The sequence below is a fragment of the Geotrypetes seraphini genome, chromosome 2, assembly GCF_902459505.1.
Source record: "Geotrypetes seraphini chromosome 2, aGeoSer1.1, whole genome shotgun sequence".
NCBI lineage: Eukaryota > Metazoa > Chordata > Amphibia > Gymnophiona > Dermophiidae > Geotrypetes > Geotrypetes seraphini.
Genome location: NC_047085.1, coordinates 506,293,831 through 506,308,496, shown reverse-complemented (window position 1 = coordinate 506,308,496; position 14,666 = coordinate 506,293,831). Strand labels below are relative to the sequence as shown.

The following is a 14,666-nucleotide window of genomic DNA, read 5'->3' as shown; positions in this document are numbered from 1 at the left end:
CCTCTATCCCCCCTCCACAACCAACCCTCACCCAACCCACACCCAAGTCACCCCAAAAAGGGCATCACTTCCAGGAAACCATGAACACCCTCCCACGGGATCACTGACCAATAACCCCTGGTCCGCAGTCCCCAAAACTCACAAAATACCAAAGAACAAACCCAGCAACCAAACCCCCCCAGAGCACTCAAACCACCCATCCCCTCCCCGATCCCCACAGCCACATCACCTACACTCAACCTCACTCACCCAGCTAAGTCCCCAAGGAATACAGAACAGGAGGGGCCAGGAACAGACCAAACAAACACAGGGAAAACCCCAAGGAAAAGAGAAAAAACCAAAAAACACAAACCAAAAGGCCCCTATACCATACACCCACAGGACAAGCATGCCAATCCCCCACCTCATCCACACACACACCAGCCAGGCACACCCTCAGGGTGACCCAGAGTCCCAACTCGGATGGAGTGGAGAAAAACCACCAGTCCAAAAGCGAACTACAGTCCAGTCCTCAGAAATTGGGTCGTCTCAGTCCACGACCGCTCCCTGCGCTGGATCTTCAGGCATCATCTCCGTCACAAACCGTTGCGCTGCCTCCAAGGTGTCAAAGTGATGAGCTCTACCCAGATGGGTCAACCGCAAACGAGCCGGATATTGCAAAGAAAAGGCAATGTGATGCTGGATGAGACGAGTGCACAAAGGTGAAAACCAGCGCCTTGCCTGAGAGACCTCTGCAGAGTAGTCCTGAAAGCAAAGAATGGGCCGGTTGTCATACAAGAGCTTCTTGCCTTGCCGCAACGCACGCAGGACCTCCAGCTTATGGTGATAATTCAGGATACGGCAAATGACCACTCGGGGCCGGTCAGCATTCTCTCTCCGTTGCCCCAAGCGATGCGCCCGCTCCACCCGCAAAGGCCCAGAGGAGGATGGTAGAGATAAAACCTTCTCCTTCCAGGCGGCCAAACTAAACTCATGGCTTGCCCAAATTATACTTGATGCCCCTACTTACCTGGACTTCAGAAAAAAACTCAAAACTCACTTATTCCATGGACAGAATCCCTAACACTCCCGCCCGTTCCTTCTACTCCCTTCAATACACATGAACCTCCACCTTCCCCTCCTAACTGTACCCTCCAAACCAACTAACTTCTCTGACCGGTATTTTTTCCCTCCTATTGTACACTCTTGTATATTCCTATTGTACTTCATTATATATTCTGTCAACTTCATTGACCTGTACTCCCCAAAAAAATGTTAATTCTTGTCTACTTAAATGACATGTTCATTCCAAAAAAATTGTAATTTCCCAATGTTACCTTCCTTTGTAATATTATTAATTGCTTTGAACCGCCTAGAACTCTCTGGGTATGGCGGTATACAAAATAAAGTTATTATTATTATTATAAAGATTCAGGCAGCCAGCGTTCCAACAGCGCCCCCAGCTCCACATCTCGCACCGATTCGGGCAGACCCACAAAGCGAAGATTATTACGGCGGGACCTGTTCTCCAGGTCGTCCACCTTGGCTCACAGCGCAAAGAGGCAGTGTGGGCTGACTGCTCCTGGGCAAGCCGCAGAACCTGATCCTCGGCAGCACTCACCCTCTGCTGTGTCTCCTTGACCTCCGATGTAAGGGAGGCAAAACGTTGATCCAGGGTGTCAAGTTTGTCCAGGATGCGCTGTAATTTATCCCCCAGGGAACTCTCAAGCGCTGCCTGAACCTCCGACGAAACTGCCGCCACCCAGGAGGAGTGAGGAGCCTCCAGCGATGGGGGAGCCACGTGGTCCGCCATCTTAGGCTCTGGCAGCTTGCTCCGCTCCCGTTCCTTACGGACTGGCTTGGAGGCCATCACGGCGGGTGTTGAAGCGCCAAAATCACTCCCACCACCAGGCAGCACAGCAATATCTGGGGAGGACCGAACCCGAGGTTTAACGAGCAGGATAAGTGCCGAGCCGCGATCAGGTGTTTCGGAGCTGCAGCAGCGAGCTGTCTACAGCGCCATGTTTCCGCCGGAAGTTTCAGTAGTGTTATATTGTTCTATATTATTTGTTTATCTTGAAATACAGTACACACAGTATACACACATCGCAACTGAGCCGATGCTTCTTCTCTCTCGGACACTGCAGGAGTATAGTGACTGTTCTAAATGAGCGAGGTTTTGCAATACAAATATGTATAGTATTTTGTATTAAAGGTTTTGGGTTGTGAAACGAATTGTCTGAGTTTCCGTTATTTCTTATGGGGAAATTGGCTTTGATATACGAGTATTTGGATTACAGGCAAGCTTCTGGAATGAATTATGCTCGCAAACCAAGGTTTTACTGTATTTCATTTGGTTTTTATTACCACTCATTAATTTATCCTTATTTGCATAATGTTACCTCCACAGGATATTTATTATATGACACTCTAACCTATTACAATTATATGTATATATTTTCTTTTTTATTTAACCACACTTGATTAGATGTATTATATGTAAATGTTATGTTCTTTTATGTTTAAATATATTTATTACATTTTTCAAAGATGTGCCAGCAAATCAGACAAAAAGTGATAACAGTATTCTCCCCTTCCTCCAGACATCCCCCATGTTAGGTTCTTTATGTATTATTTTGCAACAATTAACATCATTGGAAAATGTATTAATATTTTAATTTCTCACATCTATAAAACTCTCCCAAAACCGCTTGCAGAATTTTGGTCATGTACCCAAATTACGTGATCCAGACTAGCAATGGAAAACCAGATTATACCCAAATTTCATGAGCAATTTAATTGTTTGGATCTGCACCTAAAAACTTACTTGCAAACCAAAAAAGGGGCGGGTCATGGGAGTGTAACAGGCTGGACAGGATTAGCAGGAGAGGTCGGCATAGAAACACCCAGAAGATTCATTTTCACTTTGGCCTGATCCTGTTAACTCACAGAATCAGAGAGCAAACTATTTATTAGGAATAAAGCAAACTTCAGTATTTCCACACTTGTCCTTCTTGGTTCACAGTTGCCTCACACGCTGTTTATTCATTTAATTTGGTTTCTATCCCGTTTTCCCCAAAGAGCGCAGAGCGGGTTACAGGATAGACGTACATACTATACAGTTAACAGGTTATGATTTGCCATAATTACAGCACATGTTTACAATACAGGATTTTACCATAACTTGACACATAGTAGGGGTCTAATACCAATATACAGTCTACAGGTCACAATTTGCCATAGTGCAAAACTGATCAATACAAGCTTTTTCCTAATGTGACACCAATAAACATTTCTTTAAAATCCATGGGTCACAGGCAGGAGAGTTAGGTGAAGAGGTATGTTTTTATCGATTTCCTAAAGCTGAGGAGTCCTTCAAGGAATCTGATCTGTGGGGGCAGTTGGTTCCAGTGGCTCGGTATGAAGTGGGAGTAGAAATGTCATCTGGTGGAGTGCGGTTGAAGGGCATGACCAGGACGTTTAAGGCGTATTTCAGCAAGGGAGCTGTTTGGTACATATGGAGGAAGCTTGGTTGTTATGTAGCCCGGCGCCATGTCATGTAAGGATTTGAATGCTTGCATCGGGCCCTTGAAGACACAATGTTTGGCTACGGACAGCCAGTGAGCCAACGATAGAGCCTGGGAAACAAAGTCAAGGGCACTCTGATTGCTGCATTTTGAGCACGCTGGTGCCGTTGTACGTTCTTCGCCGTTAGACCGCAGAATAGTGCATTGCAGTAATCTATGCGGGAGAGTACTAAGGCATAGAGTAGTTGGGTGAAGTCAGACTCAAAAAAATAGTTATTAATTTGTCGCAGGTAGTAAAATGAGGAAGTATTCCTAGGCTGCGTGCTTAGTCTTTTGCAGTTACGGTAGTTGAGTCCTAGTGCAGTGTAGGATGGGTACAGTTGCAGTGTTCTTTGTGGATCCAAAGGAGTCCCGTCTTGGAGGCATTTAGTTGTGATTTGATGAGAGACATTAACTTTTTGATTTCTGAGAGGTAGTTTAGTATTTTTGTGATCTAGGTGTCACGGATTCCTCCTAGCAGTAGGTACAATTGGATCTTATCTGCGAAGGAGTGAATTTGTATTTGATATTTGCGGGATATGTCTAGGACAGGCCTACCGTAGAGCTTCAATAACAGCGGGGACAGAAGAACCCACTGCAGGGTTGCGCATCCTTGAGCTGAGTGCTTTGGATGCTAGTCAGGAAAGAGGTGAATGTAGTGAGGTGTCTTGGATTCCAATTTCAGAGAGCTGTTCAGTTAGGAGAGGATGACTTGACAATTGTCAATGTCCTAGTTGCATTCATCTCTAGACAGTTTGAGAGTTGTTCCTTGGAAATGGCAATGTGTCAAGTTAAGGGAGTCAATTTTATCTTGTGTGGATCACTTGGTGTTTTTTTAGACCTGAAAGTTGAATGAAGCTTTTATTACACTCAGTACACTAAAGTATCCAGACAACTAATCCTCTCTTCTCTCTCCCCTCTCCCCTCTATAGTGATTAACTTGTTCTATTGATCACTCTCTCCTCAAAAATGGATTTCCTGTCCTATTAACCCTCTTTCTTCCTCCCCTCTTAAAGTCAATCAATTTGTTCCTTTGTTTAATCTTTGTAAACCGCATAGAACTTCACGGTATTGCGGTATATAAGTTGTTATTATTATTATTACATGTATATGGTTTGTAGTCTGTGTGGATCCTTATGTGACTTTTTAGATTTGAAAGATGAATGAAGCTTTTATTACTCAGTACACGTATATGGTTTGCACCCTGTGTGGATCACTTGGTGTTTTTTTAGATTTGAAAGCTGAGTGAAACTTTTATTACACTCAGTACATGTAAATGGTTTGTACCCTGTGTGGGTCATTTCATGACTTTTTAGATCTGAAAGCTGAGTGAAGCTTTTATTACACTCAGTACACGTATATGATTTGTACCCTGTGTGGATCATTTTCTGACTTTTTGGAGTTGAAAGCTGAGTGAAGCTATTATTACACTCAGTACACGTATATGGTTTGCACCCTATGTGGATCATTCTGTGGCTTTTTAGATTTGAAATGCGAGTGAAGCTTTTAACACTCAATACACTTATATGGTTTGCATCGTGTGTGGATCACTTGGTGTTTTTTTAGACTTGAAAGTTGAGTGAACCTTTTATTACACTCAGTACACGTATGTGGTTTGTACCCTGTGTGGATCACTTGGTGTTGTTTTAGACCTGAAAGGCGAATGAAGCTTTTATTACACTCGGTACACGTATGTGGTTTGTACCCTGTGTGGATCATTTTGTGACTTTTTAGACTTGAAAGATGAGTGAAGCTTTTATTACACTCAGTACACGAATGTGGTTTGTACCCTGTGTGGATCATTTTGTGACTTTTTAGACTTGAAAGATGAGTGAAGCTTTTATTACACTCAGTACACGAATGTGTTTTGTACCCTGTGTGGATCATTTTGTGACTTTTTAGACCTGAAAGGAGAGTGAAGCTTTTATTACACTCAGTACACGTATATGGTTTGTACCCTGTGTGGATCATTCTGTGGCTTTTTAGACGTGAAAGGAGAGTGAAGCTTTTATTACACTCGGTACACGTATGTGGTTTGTACCCTGTGTGGATCACTTGGTGTTGTTTTAGACCTGAAAGTTGAATGAAGCTTTTATTACACTCGGTACACGTATGTGGTTTGTACCCTGTGTGGATCACTTGGTGTTGTTTTAGACCTGAAAGATGAGTGAAGTTTTTATTACACTCGGTACACGTATGTTGTTTGTATCCTGTGTGGATCACTTGGTGTTTTTTTAGACTTGAAAGTTGAGTGAAGCTTTTATTACACTCGGTACACGTATGTGGTTTGTACCCTGTGTGGATCACTTGGTGTTGTTTTAGACCTGAAAGGCGAATGAAGCTTTTATTACACTCGGTACACGTATGTGATTTGTACCCTGTGTGGATCACTTGGTGTTTTTTTAGACCTGAAAGGTGAGTGAAGCTTTTATTACACTCGGTACACGTATGTGGTTTGTACCCTGTGTGGATCACTTGGTGTATTTTTAGACCTGAAAATTGAGTGAAGCTTTTATTACACTCAGTACACGTATGTGGTTTGTACCCTGTGTGGATCACTTGGTGTTGTTTTAGACCTGAAAGGCGAATGAATCTTTTATTACACTCGGTACACGTATGTGGTTTGTACCCTGTGTGGATCACTTGGTGTTTTTTTAGACCTGAAAGGAGAGTGAAGCTTTTATTACACTCAGAACACGTAAATGGTCTGTACCTTGTGTGGATTATTTTCTTACTTTTTGGAGTTGAAAGCTGAGTGAAACTTTTATTGCACTCAGCAGATGTAAATAGTTTCTCATTTTTATGATCACTTTTATGCAGTTGGAGTTCTTTCTGGTGTTTTTTTCCTTTCTTCTTGCCATGGAGGAATTCAGAAGTCACTTTACCACTATTATGAATTTGGAAGGGTCTCTCTGCTAGGTGTCTCTTGTCCTCAGGGATGTTTCCATCATTTATCTCACACTTAGTGAGTCCCTCCTTTGTGGCTCCTGCAGGGTTTCTCTGTTCCTTTGATCCCTGCTTACAATTCTTTGTGCTAATGTTGTCAGGTCTCTGGGAAATATTCTCATAGATATTTTCTGACTGTGTTTGGATTTGGTCCATTTCTACCGGATCTTCTCTTTGACTCTTTATTCTCTGCCATTCAGGTCGGATCTGATGATCTGCTGGATATAAACAGAAGTTATTTCTCATGAATTAGAAAACAGCAGTGGTTTCTAAGATAAGACTTATTTATGATGAAAGATAAGTTATATAGGACCAGAATTGTCAGTTTCCTATTTGCAAAACATTTTTGAGCATTTATCTTTAGACAGTGCAAGTTTGTGAGCTGTTCCTTGGAAATGGGAGTGAGTAGAGTTAAGGGAGTCAATTTTATAAAGGTGCCAAAAATCTGAGTGCTCCGACCGTAATCTCTAGGTTTTGTGTGTAAGTATAGGAATCATCCATAGCCCACTCATGCCCCACCTATTTGCACACCACCCCTTGCACTTATACACAATAGCTCTTAGGTACTTGGACCAGGTATACTACCATATCGACAAACTTAAAAGTGACAATGTAATTTACTAGTGCTAGATGTAATTTACTTGGATTTCAGCAAAGCCTTTGATACAGTTCCTCATAAGAGGCTGTTGAACAAACTTGAAGGGCTGAAGTTAGGACCCAAAGTGGTGAACTGGGTCAGAAACTGGCTGTCGGACAGACGCCAGAGGGTGGTGGTTAATGGAAGTCGCTCGAAGGAAGGAAAGGTGACTAGTGGAGTCCCTCAGGGTTCGGTGCTGGGGCCAATCCTGTTCAATATGTATGTAAGTGACATTGCTGAAGGGTTAGAAGGAAAAGTGTGCCTTTTTGCAGATGATACCAAGATTTGTAACAGAGTAGACACTGAAGAGGGAGTGGAAAATATGAAAAAGTATCTGCAAAAGTTAGAGGCAGTTCTTATGTTTTTATTAAGGACCCATGCCATTGAAGGTTTCATAGGCGGCTTGATATTGTACAGACCCTTTCATTAATCTAGAAATCAGAGGCTGTACTGCTACAGGCTTGTGTGTGAAAAACAATTATAGCACCGAGATGAATCCTCACTGAATTAGTCTTTAATTCAGAATTAGAGAGGTGTAGGAGATAATCCGGAACAGAACAGGTCACTGGATCCAGATATTTGGCATTACACCACAAGGAATAGAGAGTCCACTTGATATGGTAGTGCTGTATTAATGGCTTTCTGGAGGCTTCAATAATAGCCGACACTGGTGCAGAGAGCAAAAGGGTATCTACTGGTTGGGAGAGAGATACCATGCTGTGAGAGCTAAAGAAAGTAGACTGGGATGCAGTAGAAAGCCCTCGTTCTGTGACAGTGGTGTTGGAAAGACTTGCAGAGTGATTGACTTCTGTTTGCTCATTTGTAGGCCACTGAGGTGCGATGAGTATCATGGTGGCTGATTCCTGGTAAAATTTGAGAAGTGCTGCCTTGATTAAAGGAATTGAAGGAAATGCATAGAACATTGCCATTTCTAAGGAACAACTCTAAACCTTACACTGCCTAGAGATGAATGCTTAAAAAAATGTTTTGCAAATAGGACACTGACAATTCTAAAGTCATCCTCTCCTCATTGAACAGCTCTCTGAAATTGGCATGTAGTTCAAAGGAGTTTCTCCACGCACATTCAGAGACTGATAAAATGCATGATATAACCCCCTTTTGAACGAGCAGCCCTAGTAACTTCACAAAAGCAGTTTTCCCCCTAAGGAGGTCCTGTACTTAAGAACATAAGAAGAGCCTTACTGGTTCAGACCAATGGTCCATCAAGCCCAGTAGCCCGTTCTCACGGTGGCCAATCCAGGTCAGTTGTATCTGGCCAAACCCCATATTCAGTTTTAGATAGCAGTGAGATATCCAGGCATCAATCTGAGATAAGACATGCTGAGACTAGGATCTGGATTCCTGTAGAAATATCTGGTGTGGAGAGGTAGATCTGGATCTGGGAGTCTTCCCAGTGATAATTCTCATCTCTTTTGGAATATCGTAGCATTCCTATTGCACTGGAAGTAAATTTATCTCTTACCCAGAGAGATCAGCATCTGATAATTATCCTTCATCACCTCCCTGTAGAGCTTCTTCTGCTCTTCATCTAAATACGCCCACTCCTCCTGGGTGAAAGAGATAGTGATGTCCTCAAATGTCACCTGCTTCTAAAATATAAACCAGAATCACACTCAGCATCTTCTGCAGCAAAACTTCCATAAAGAAGCCTCCCAGGGTTGGTGCTCATTGGGGAGAAGGAAAATGTACTGGTGCACATAATTTACAATGACGTAACACACTACCCAGGGCCGGATTACCCAATGGGCCAAGAAGGCAGTTGCTTAGGGCCCAAAATGGTCAGGGGGGCCCACAAAAAGAGACCTCTCAAAAAAAAAACATTTTTCAAACAGCGACAGCCCAGCCCCCCCCCCCCCAGCAGCAATCGGCAACACTGGGCCCCCCCCCTCGATCGGCAACACTGGGCACCCCCTCTATTGGCAACACCGGGCTCCCCCCCTTGATCGGAGAAACAGAGCCGGCGACTGCTTTCTCTCTTTCTCCCGCTGCTGCCGAAACCTGTAATCAACTTGAACACACACCGCGGGGCTCTAACACTGCTTCCCTCCTCCTCCATCAACCAAATGGGAAGTTACATCATGAGGGCGGAGGAAGGAAGCCGTCAGCGGCACGCACACTGCTAGAGCCCTGCGGCGTGTGTTCAAGTTGTTTACAATCTTCGGCAGGGGCGGCAGAAAGCAGTAAATCAGTGGAAGTCGGCAGGCCTGGGAGGGGAAGATGGAAGGGCAGTCGAAATACGGTATGTTGGAGCAGGGTATGAGAGGGAGGGAGAGAAGGGGAAATGTTGGACAACGGCAGGAGGGGCGCTAGATCATAGGGTGACGGGGGGAGAGAACAGTAGGAAAGAGAGCGGAAGCAATCTTCAACCCTGAAGGGGAGGGAAGAGAGGTGGTGAGATGATTGATTATGGGGAGAGGGACAGGAGGGAAGAGAGATGGGATAGGAAGATAGTGAAGGAAAAAGGACAGGGAGATGTCAAGAGAGGAGATGCTGGGCTACAAGAATGGAGGGAGGGGAATATGCTGGAAATTGTGGGACCGATCAAGGGACGGGGGGTGGCAAGGACTTGAATGAGAGGAAGATAACCTCTAGCCCCTCACTGCTGCTTTCCCGCATGCGCTCGACGCTGACGGCACAAGTTCTTCCCACTTCCATCATCTGCCCTCTTCTCTCCCTCCCTCCACCACAGGCAATTCACTGAGGGGGGGCAGGATAACTGATGGAATTGCCTGAGGTGGAGAGAGAGAAGGGGGCAGATGATAGAAGTAGAGAGAACTTGTGCCGTCAGCTTCAGGAGCCCTCACCTCATCACCACTGCTGCTGCTTTCCCATATGCTGGATGGGGGGAAGAAGATAGAGTTAGTGAGATAGAGGAGGGATGAAGGAAAGGGGTGGCAAGCTGTGAGTAGACACAGTAAAAAGAAGGAAACTGAGGATTGAATAGTAAGAAAGAATTTAATTTAGACGGAGGCAGGAAATAGAGAAGGAAGAACAGAGAAGGGAAGAGAGAGGAGAATTCCCAGAAACGGGGGAGACAGATATCAGATCTGAGTGGAGTAAATGAGAAGAGAGAGACACTAAAAACCACAGGGGGAGAGAAGGAGAGATGGAATGAGAGATCCCAGACCATGGGGGGGAACAGAGGGAAGATGATGGATGCTAGACCAATAGGGGGCGAAGGGGGGAGCAGGAGGAGAGATGGCAGAGGGAGGTAGATATTTTCTGGAAGGGGCAGACACTGGATAGAAAGAAGCGAATGACAAGAAGATGAGGAAAGCAGAAACCACATGACAAAGGTAGAAAAAAAAAATCTATTTTATTGCTTTAGGATAAAGTAATATTGTAGCTGTGTTGATAAATGTTTAGAAATAGAAATGGTGATCCTTGTATTGGACTAATTTTAATATATTTTTGGCTAACTTTCAGAGACAAAATTCTCCTTCCTCAGGTCCAGACAGGATACTGACCTAAGGAAAGAGGGATTGACTTCTGAAAGCTAATTTAAAAATGTATTAGTCCAATAAAATGGTATCTTATTTTCCATTTTTTGTTTTATTTTTATTTGTTAATTTGTAACGTGATTTGTTATTTCTCTTTTTTTCAAATCTGCTATCTTTATATTTTGTTCAGTATTGGGGGATATGCACCCCTGTTTCTTCACCCCAAACTGTACCGTTCCTTCAGTTTATAACACAAGGCAGAATGCTGAATGCTTTGCACTGCTCCGATGGTCATAGAATTCCTATGATTGTCTGAACATCACAGAACATTCAGCCCGCCAGCCAGCGCTAAAAACCTCTTCCGTGCTTTTGTAAAAAGGGGGTGGGGAGTTTAGTTTGTGATTACTTATTCCATACTGGGTGAGGGTGGTTCTGTGTCCTGTGTGTATGAAAGATATGGTTTTCTGTTAGCGTTGAGCAGCCTTGTTTGGCGAAATGCATCAGGCATGGTTCCTGGGAGCACCTTGAATATACCTGATTTGAATCTCTTTATTGGCTGCCGATCTTTTGTTCCACGTTGGATTCTTTGGTGGACTGCTTGCCTTGTTGTTTTGTTACAAATTAACATACATGGAGTGGAACATACTAGAGGAGTTACCCATATGTACGTATTTTTATACATACATATGGGTTACAGTTTGACAACAGAGTGAGGCAGTTGAGAGAAGTTGCAAACTTTCGGATAGTATTACTGCTTTACAATGCATTTGAACACTTTTATATAAGTATGGAAAGGGTTTAAAGTTAAAGTCCTGGGCAAAAGGGGGGTTTTGTTCAGAGATGTTTGGGGCTTGCATAGAACTAAAACTGTACACTGGTACTGGTATGGTAATCTTTGTTTTGAATTTTATAATAAAAGAAAAAAAGAAATACAAGTGGAAATAAAGAAGTAAATAAGAAAACAGGTAAATAAATGTGGGAGGGGCAGGGCTAGGGGGCCAAGTATACTTATGTGCCTAGGGGCCCTCAATGAATTAATCCTGCCCTGCACTATCCCAGAGCAGAGTTATATTTCAGGAGACCTCCCAGTGCTGGGATTCATTAGGTAAAGGGAATTGCTTTTGGGTGTATATCATTCACAACCACATAACACTCAGTCCCAGAGCACTTCTCAGCGCTGGGCTCAGCAGGGCAGAGGGAAAGATTTCTGTGTGTATATAATTTGCAGACCCAGAGCAGGACTATAGCAAAAGGAAGCAGTCACATCCCACAATCTCCCCTTGTGAGACTCTGATCTCTCTCCTTCCCCTCAGGAGGGTCTCAAAGTGTCTTTCCTCAGTCCAGGTCTGCTCAGGGTCCTGACTCTGCACTATCCCAGGTCAGAAAGCTGCAGCAGTGTTGTAACAAGAAGGAAGAAGCTGGGGGACTCTCCTACCTGGGCAGAAGCTCCCTCGGGCATTTTCCTCTCTGCTTTTGTACTTTCCAGGATTAGAAATGAATCTGGGGCTCTTTCTCCGGCTGAGGGTTTCTCTCCTGTCTGTGGCAGAAGGAACAAAGAGACAGGAAGTGAGATTTGGAGCTCTAAGGCTCGTTTCCTGTTGGGTACAGGCTGATGACATCACAAAGGAGAGGCGGTGCTTCACATTGATTGAGAGGGGCAGGCTTGTCTTCTCGGTTCTGCTCCTTTCAGTGCTGATTGGTCAGAAAATTGATCCACTATCACTGAGAGGGAGAGGAGGAGGAGGAGTTTCAGCTCCTACTGGCACTCATTGGTCAGAATGATCCTGGCGCGGGGAGAGAGGGAGGGAAGGAGGAGCAAGGTTGGAAGCAGGCAGGATTATTTGTTTGGTGGGCCCTAGAGACATAAATACATTGTTCCCCCTGTTCCTGTCCCCCCCCCTCCATTTATTTATTTATTTCCTTGTTTATTTACTTCTATTTGATTTCTTTTTTTTTTCTCTTTACAGTAAAACTTTGGTTTGGGAGAAAAAATTCATTCAGGAAGCATGCTTGTAATCCAAAGCACTTCATATATCAAAGCGAATTTCCCCATAGGAAATAATGGAAACTCAGACGATTCGTTCAATTATCCACAAACTTTAATACAAAATACTGTACTGTATAAAATAAAAATATATACAGTAAAGCCAATAACCTGCACTTTAGTTTTGGAATAGAATCGTGGCTGGTGTGAGGGAGACGAGAGAGAGGAGAGGGTGAGGGTTATTGTGTAGGACTTTCACTAGAACTAACAGAATCGTTGTTCACTGGAATCTGTTTCTTTCTGTGTGACTTTAACAAGGAACCCTCCCGATGACAGTTGCTTCTGCCTCCTTTTGAGGATTTTGTGGAAATGTGACATTGCATTGTCGTTAAACAGATTCATCACTCACACTGCTACAGCCTTCTTTGGGTGATGTCAGCAGTCGACGAAGCAGTCACAACAAGCATGTTGCAGTTGCTCACGGCGATCAACTAGAGATATGGGGAAAGGGAAGGGGACGTGCAAGTACGGCATGCGTTTTAACAACTTTGAACAGTTTAGTGTCATCTGTAAATTTAATCACCTCACTCGTCATTCTAATTTCCAGATCATTTAGAAATAAGTTAAAGAGCACCAGTCCCAGTCCAGACCCCTGCAGCACTCCACTGTTTACTCTCCTCCATTGAAAAAAAATTACCATTTAACCAATTCGTAATCAACTGAACCAACTGAACTTTGCCACCTATCCCATGACCCTTTAATTTTCTCATGAGGAACTTTATCAAAAGCGTTCTGAAAATCTAGGTATACTATTATCAACCAGCTCACCTTTATCCACATGTCCCCCTGCTTCCCCCTAATCCCCAGTCTTTAGTTTCCGCCCGTTCCCATCGGTCGGATTTTCTACAGCTCTCCATTACAACTTTTCTACTCATCACCTTGAAGATGCCTGAATCATCTAAAGAAACGACTGGGATGCAGGAGAAAGATGAACACACTGGATCCTCATGAATTGTGCGCCCACTGATTGGATCCGGCGCTCGAGGTTTCCGTGTTGCTTGCATTGTGCGCACATGTCACCACGTGCACGCAAGCTAAGGAAGAAGGCACTGAGAGACTTCATGAAGAGAAGTGAGGCCCGAGAATCTTCCTCCAGCAGCCATCCTCATCGGAATGCAGCAGCGGAGGATCCACAAGCTACAGCGGCAAGGAGCCTCCAGAATGCCCTGGCTCAGCTAATCACCCCGCCTGCACTCGGCCCGGTAGAGAAATATCTCCCGGAGTCCCTGCATGTTGCCGCTTACAGCCAGCCTCTGCAGGGCAGCCGATAGGAGTCTCACCAGACCGAGAGATCTCTCCAGGAGTCACTGCATGCTGCCGTGTAAAGCTAGCCTCTGCGGTCAGCAGATCGGGGTTTTCGCCCTCCAGACTGTGAGATCTCCCCCGGAGTTTTTTCATGCTGCCGCTTAAAGCTAGCCTCTGCAATCAGCAGATTGGGGTTTTCGCCCTCCAGACTGCATGCTGCCGCGTATAGCCAGCCTCTGCAGGGAGATGATCGGGGTTCCCTCTCCAGCCCCAAAGATAAGTCCTATCTGCTTGTTTTTGGGAAAACCTCTGATAATCTTTTGCAGCCCCGAGGGCTCTGCCCCACCCTCCTCCCAATCTGAATTTAAGGAGAAAGACACTCCCATGCTTCTTTCCCTCGGAGGGGACCTGCAGACCTCTCCTACCAGCAGGAGACATGTTGCCCCAGAGTTCAGCTTGTAAAGGACATGCTGAAAAAAAATAAATAAATAAAAAAACCAACTCGATGCTTCTTTCCCTCTTGGGGTCTTGCAGAGTCTGCAGTTCACACCTCCCCCACCCCGCTCCCCTCCCCCTCTCATGTCAGGAACGAGGAGTCTGTTTTTCACAGCAGGGTGCTGATATCATCAGTGATGCGGCATGTCAGACCACGCCTCTCCAAAGGTGGGGGTTTGAAACTCCTCAGCCTAAGAGCTGTTTGCACTTCAGATACCTAGCCAGAGTGCTTTCCCAGCCAGCATGAGGGACTCTGCTACTATTTATAATTTCTATAGCACTGAAAGGCATAT

At 44.5% G+C, this 14,666-nt stretch overlaps 1 protein-coding gene across 1 annotated transcript; it reads right to left on the bottom strand.

Annotated features, from left to right (window-relative positions):
* Positions 1–528: 528 nt before the first annotated feature.
* On the bottom strand, positions 529–12,184 carry LOC117354962 (zinc finger protein 436-like). Its single transcript, XM_033932921.1, has 5 exons — positions 12,025–12,184; positions 8,612–8,738; positions 5,393–6,706; positions 1,601–1,905; positions 529–744 (listed from the first exon to the last, which is right to left on the bottom strand). The coding sequence occupies exons 1-5, from the start codon at positions 12,046–12,048 to the stop codon at positions 529–531; spliced, it is 1,986 nt and encodes a 661-aa protein (XP_033788812.1). The 5' UTR covers positions 12,049–12,184.
* Between the last annotated feature and the right edge of the window lie 2,482 nt (positions 12,185–14,666).

Coding starts and splice junctions, on each gene's coding strand:
- LOC117354962 (XM_033932921.1), bottom strand. CDS start 12,048: ATGCCCGAGGGAGCTTCTGCCCAG. Junction 6,707..8,611: donor TCAGATGCTGATCTCTCTGG/GTAAGAGATAAA, acceptor TATATCCAGCAG/ATCATCAGATCCGACCTGAA. Junction 1,906..5,392: donor AACACATTCGTGTACTGAGT/GTAATAAAAGCT, acceptor GGTCCTCCCCAG/ATATTGCTGTGCTGCCTGGT.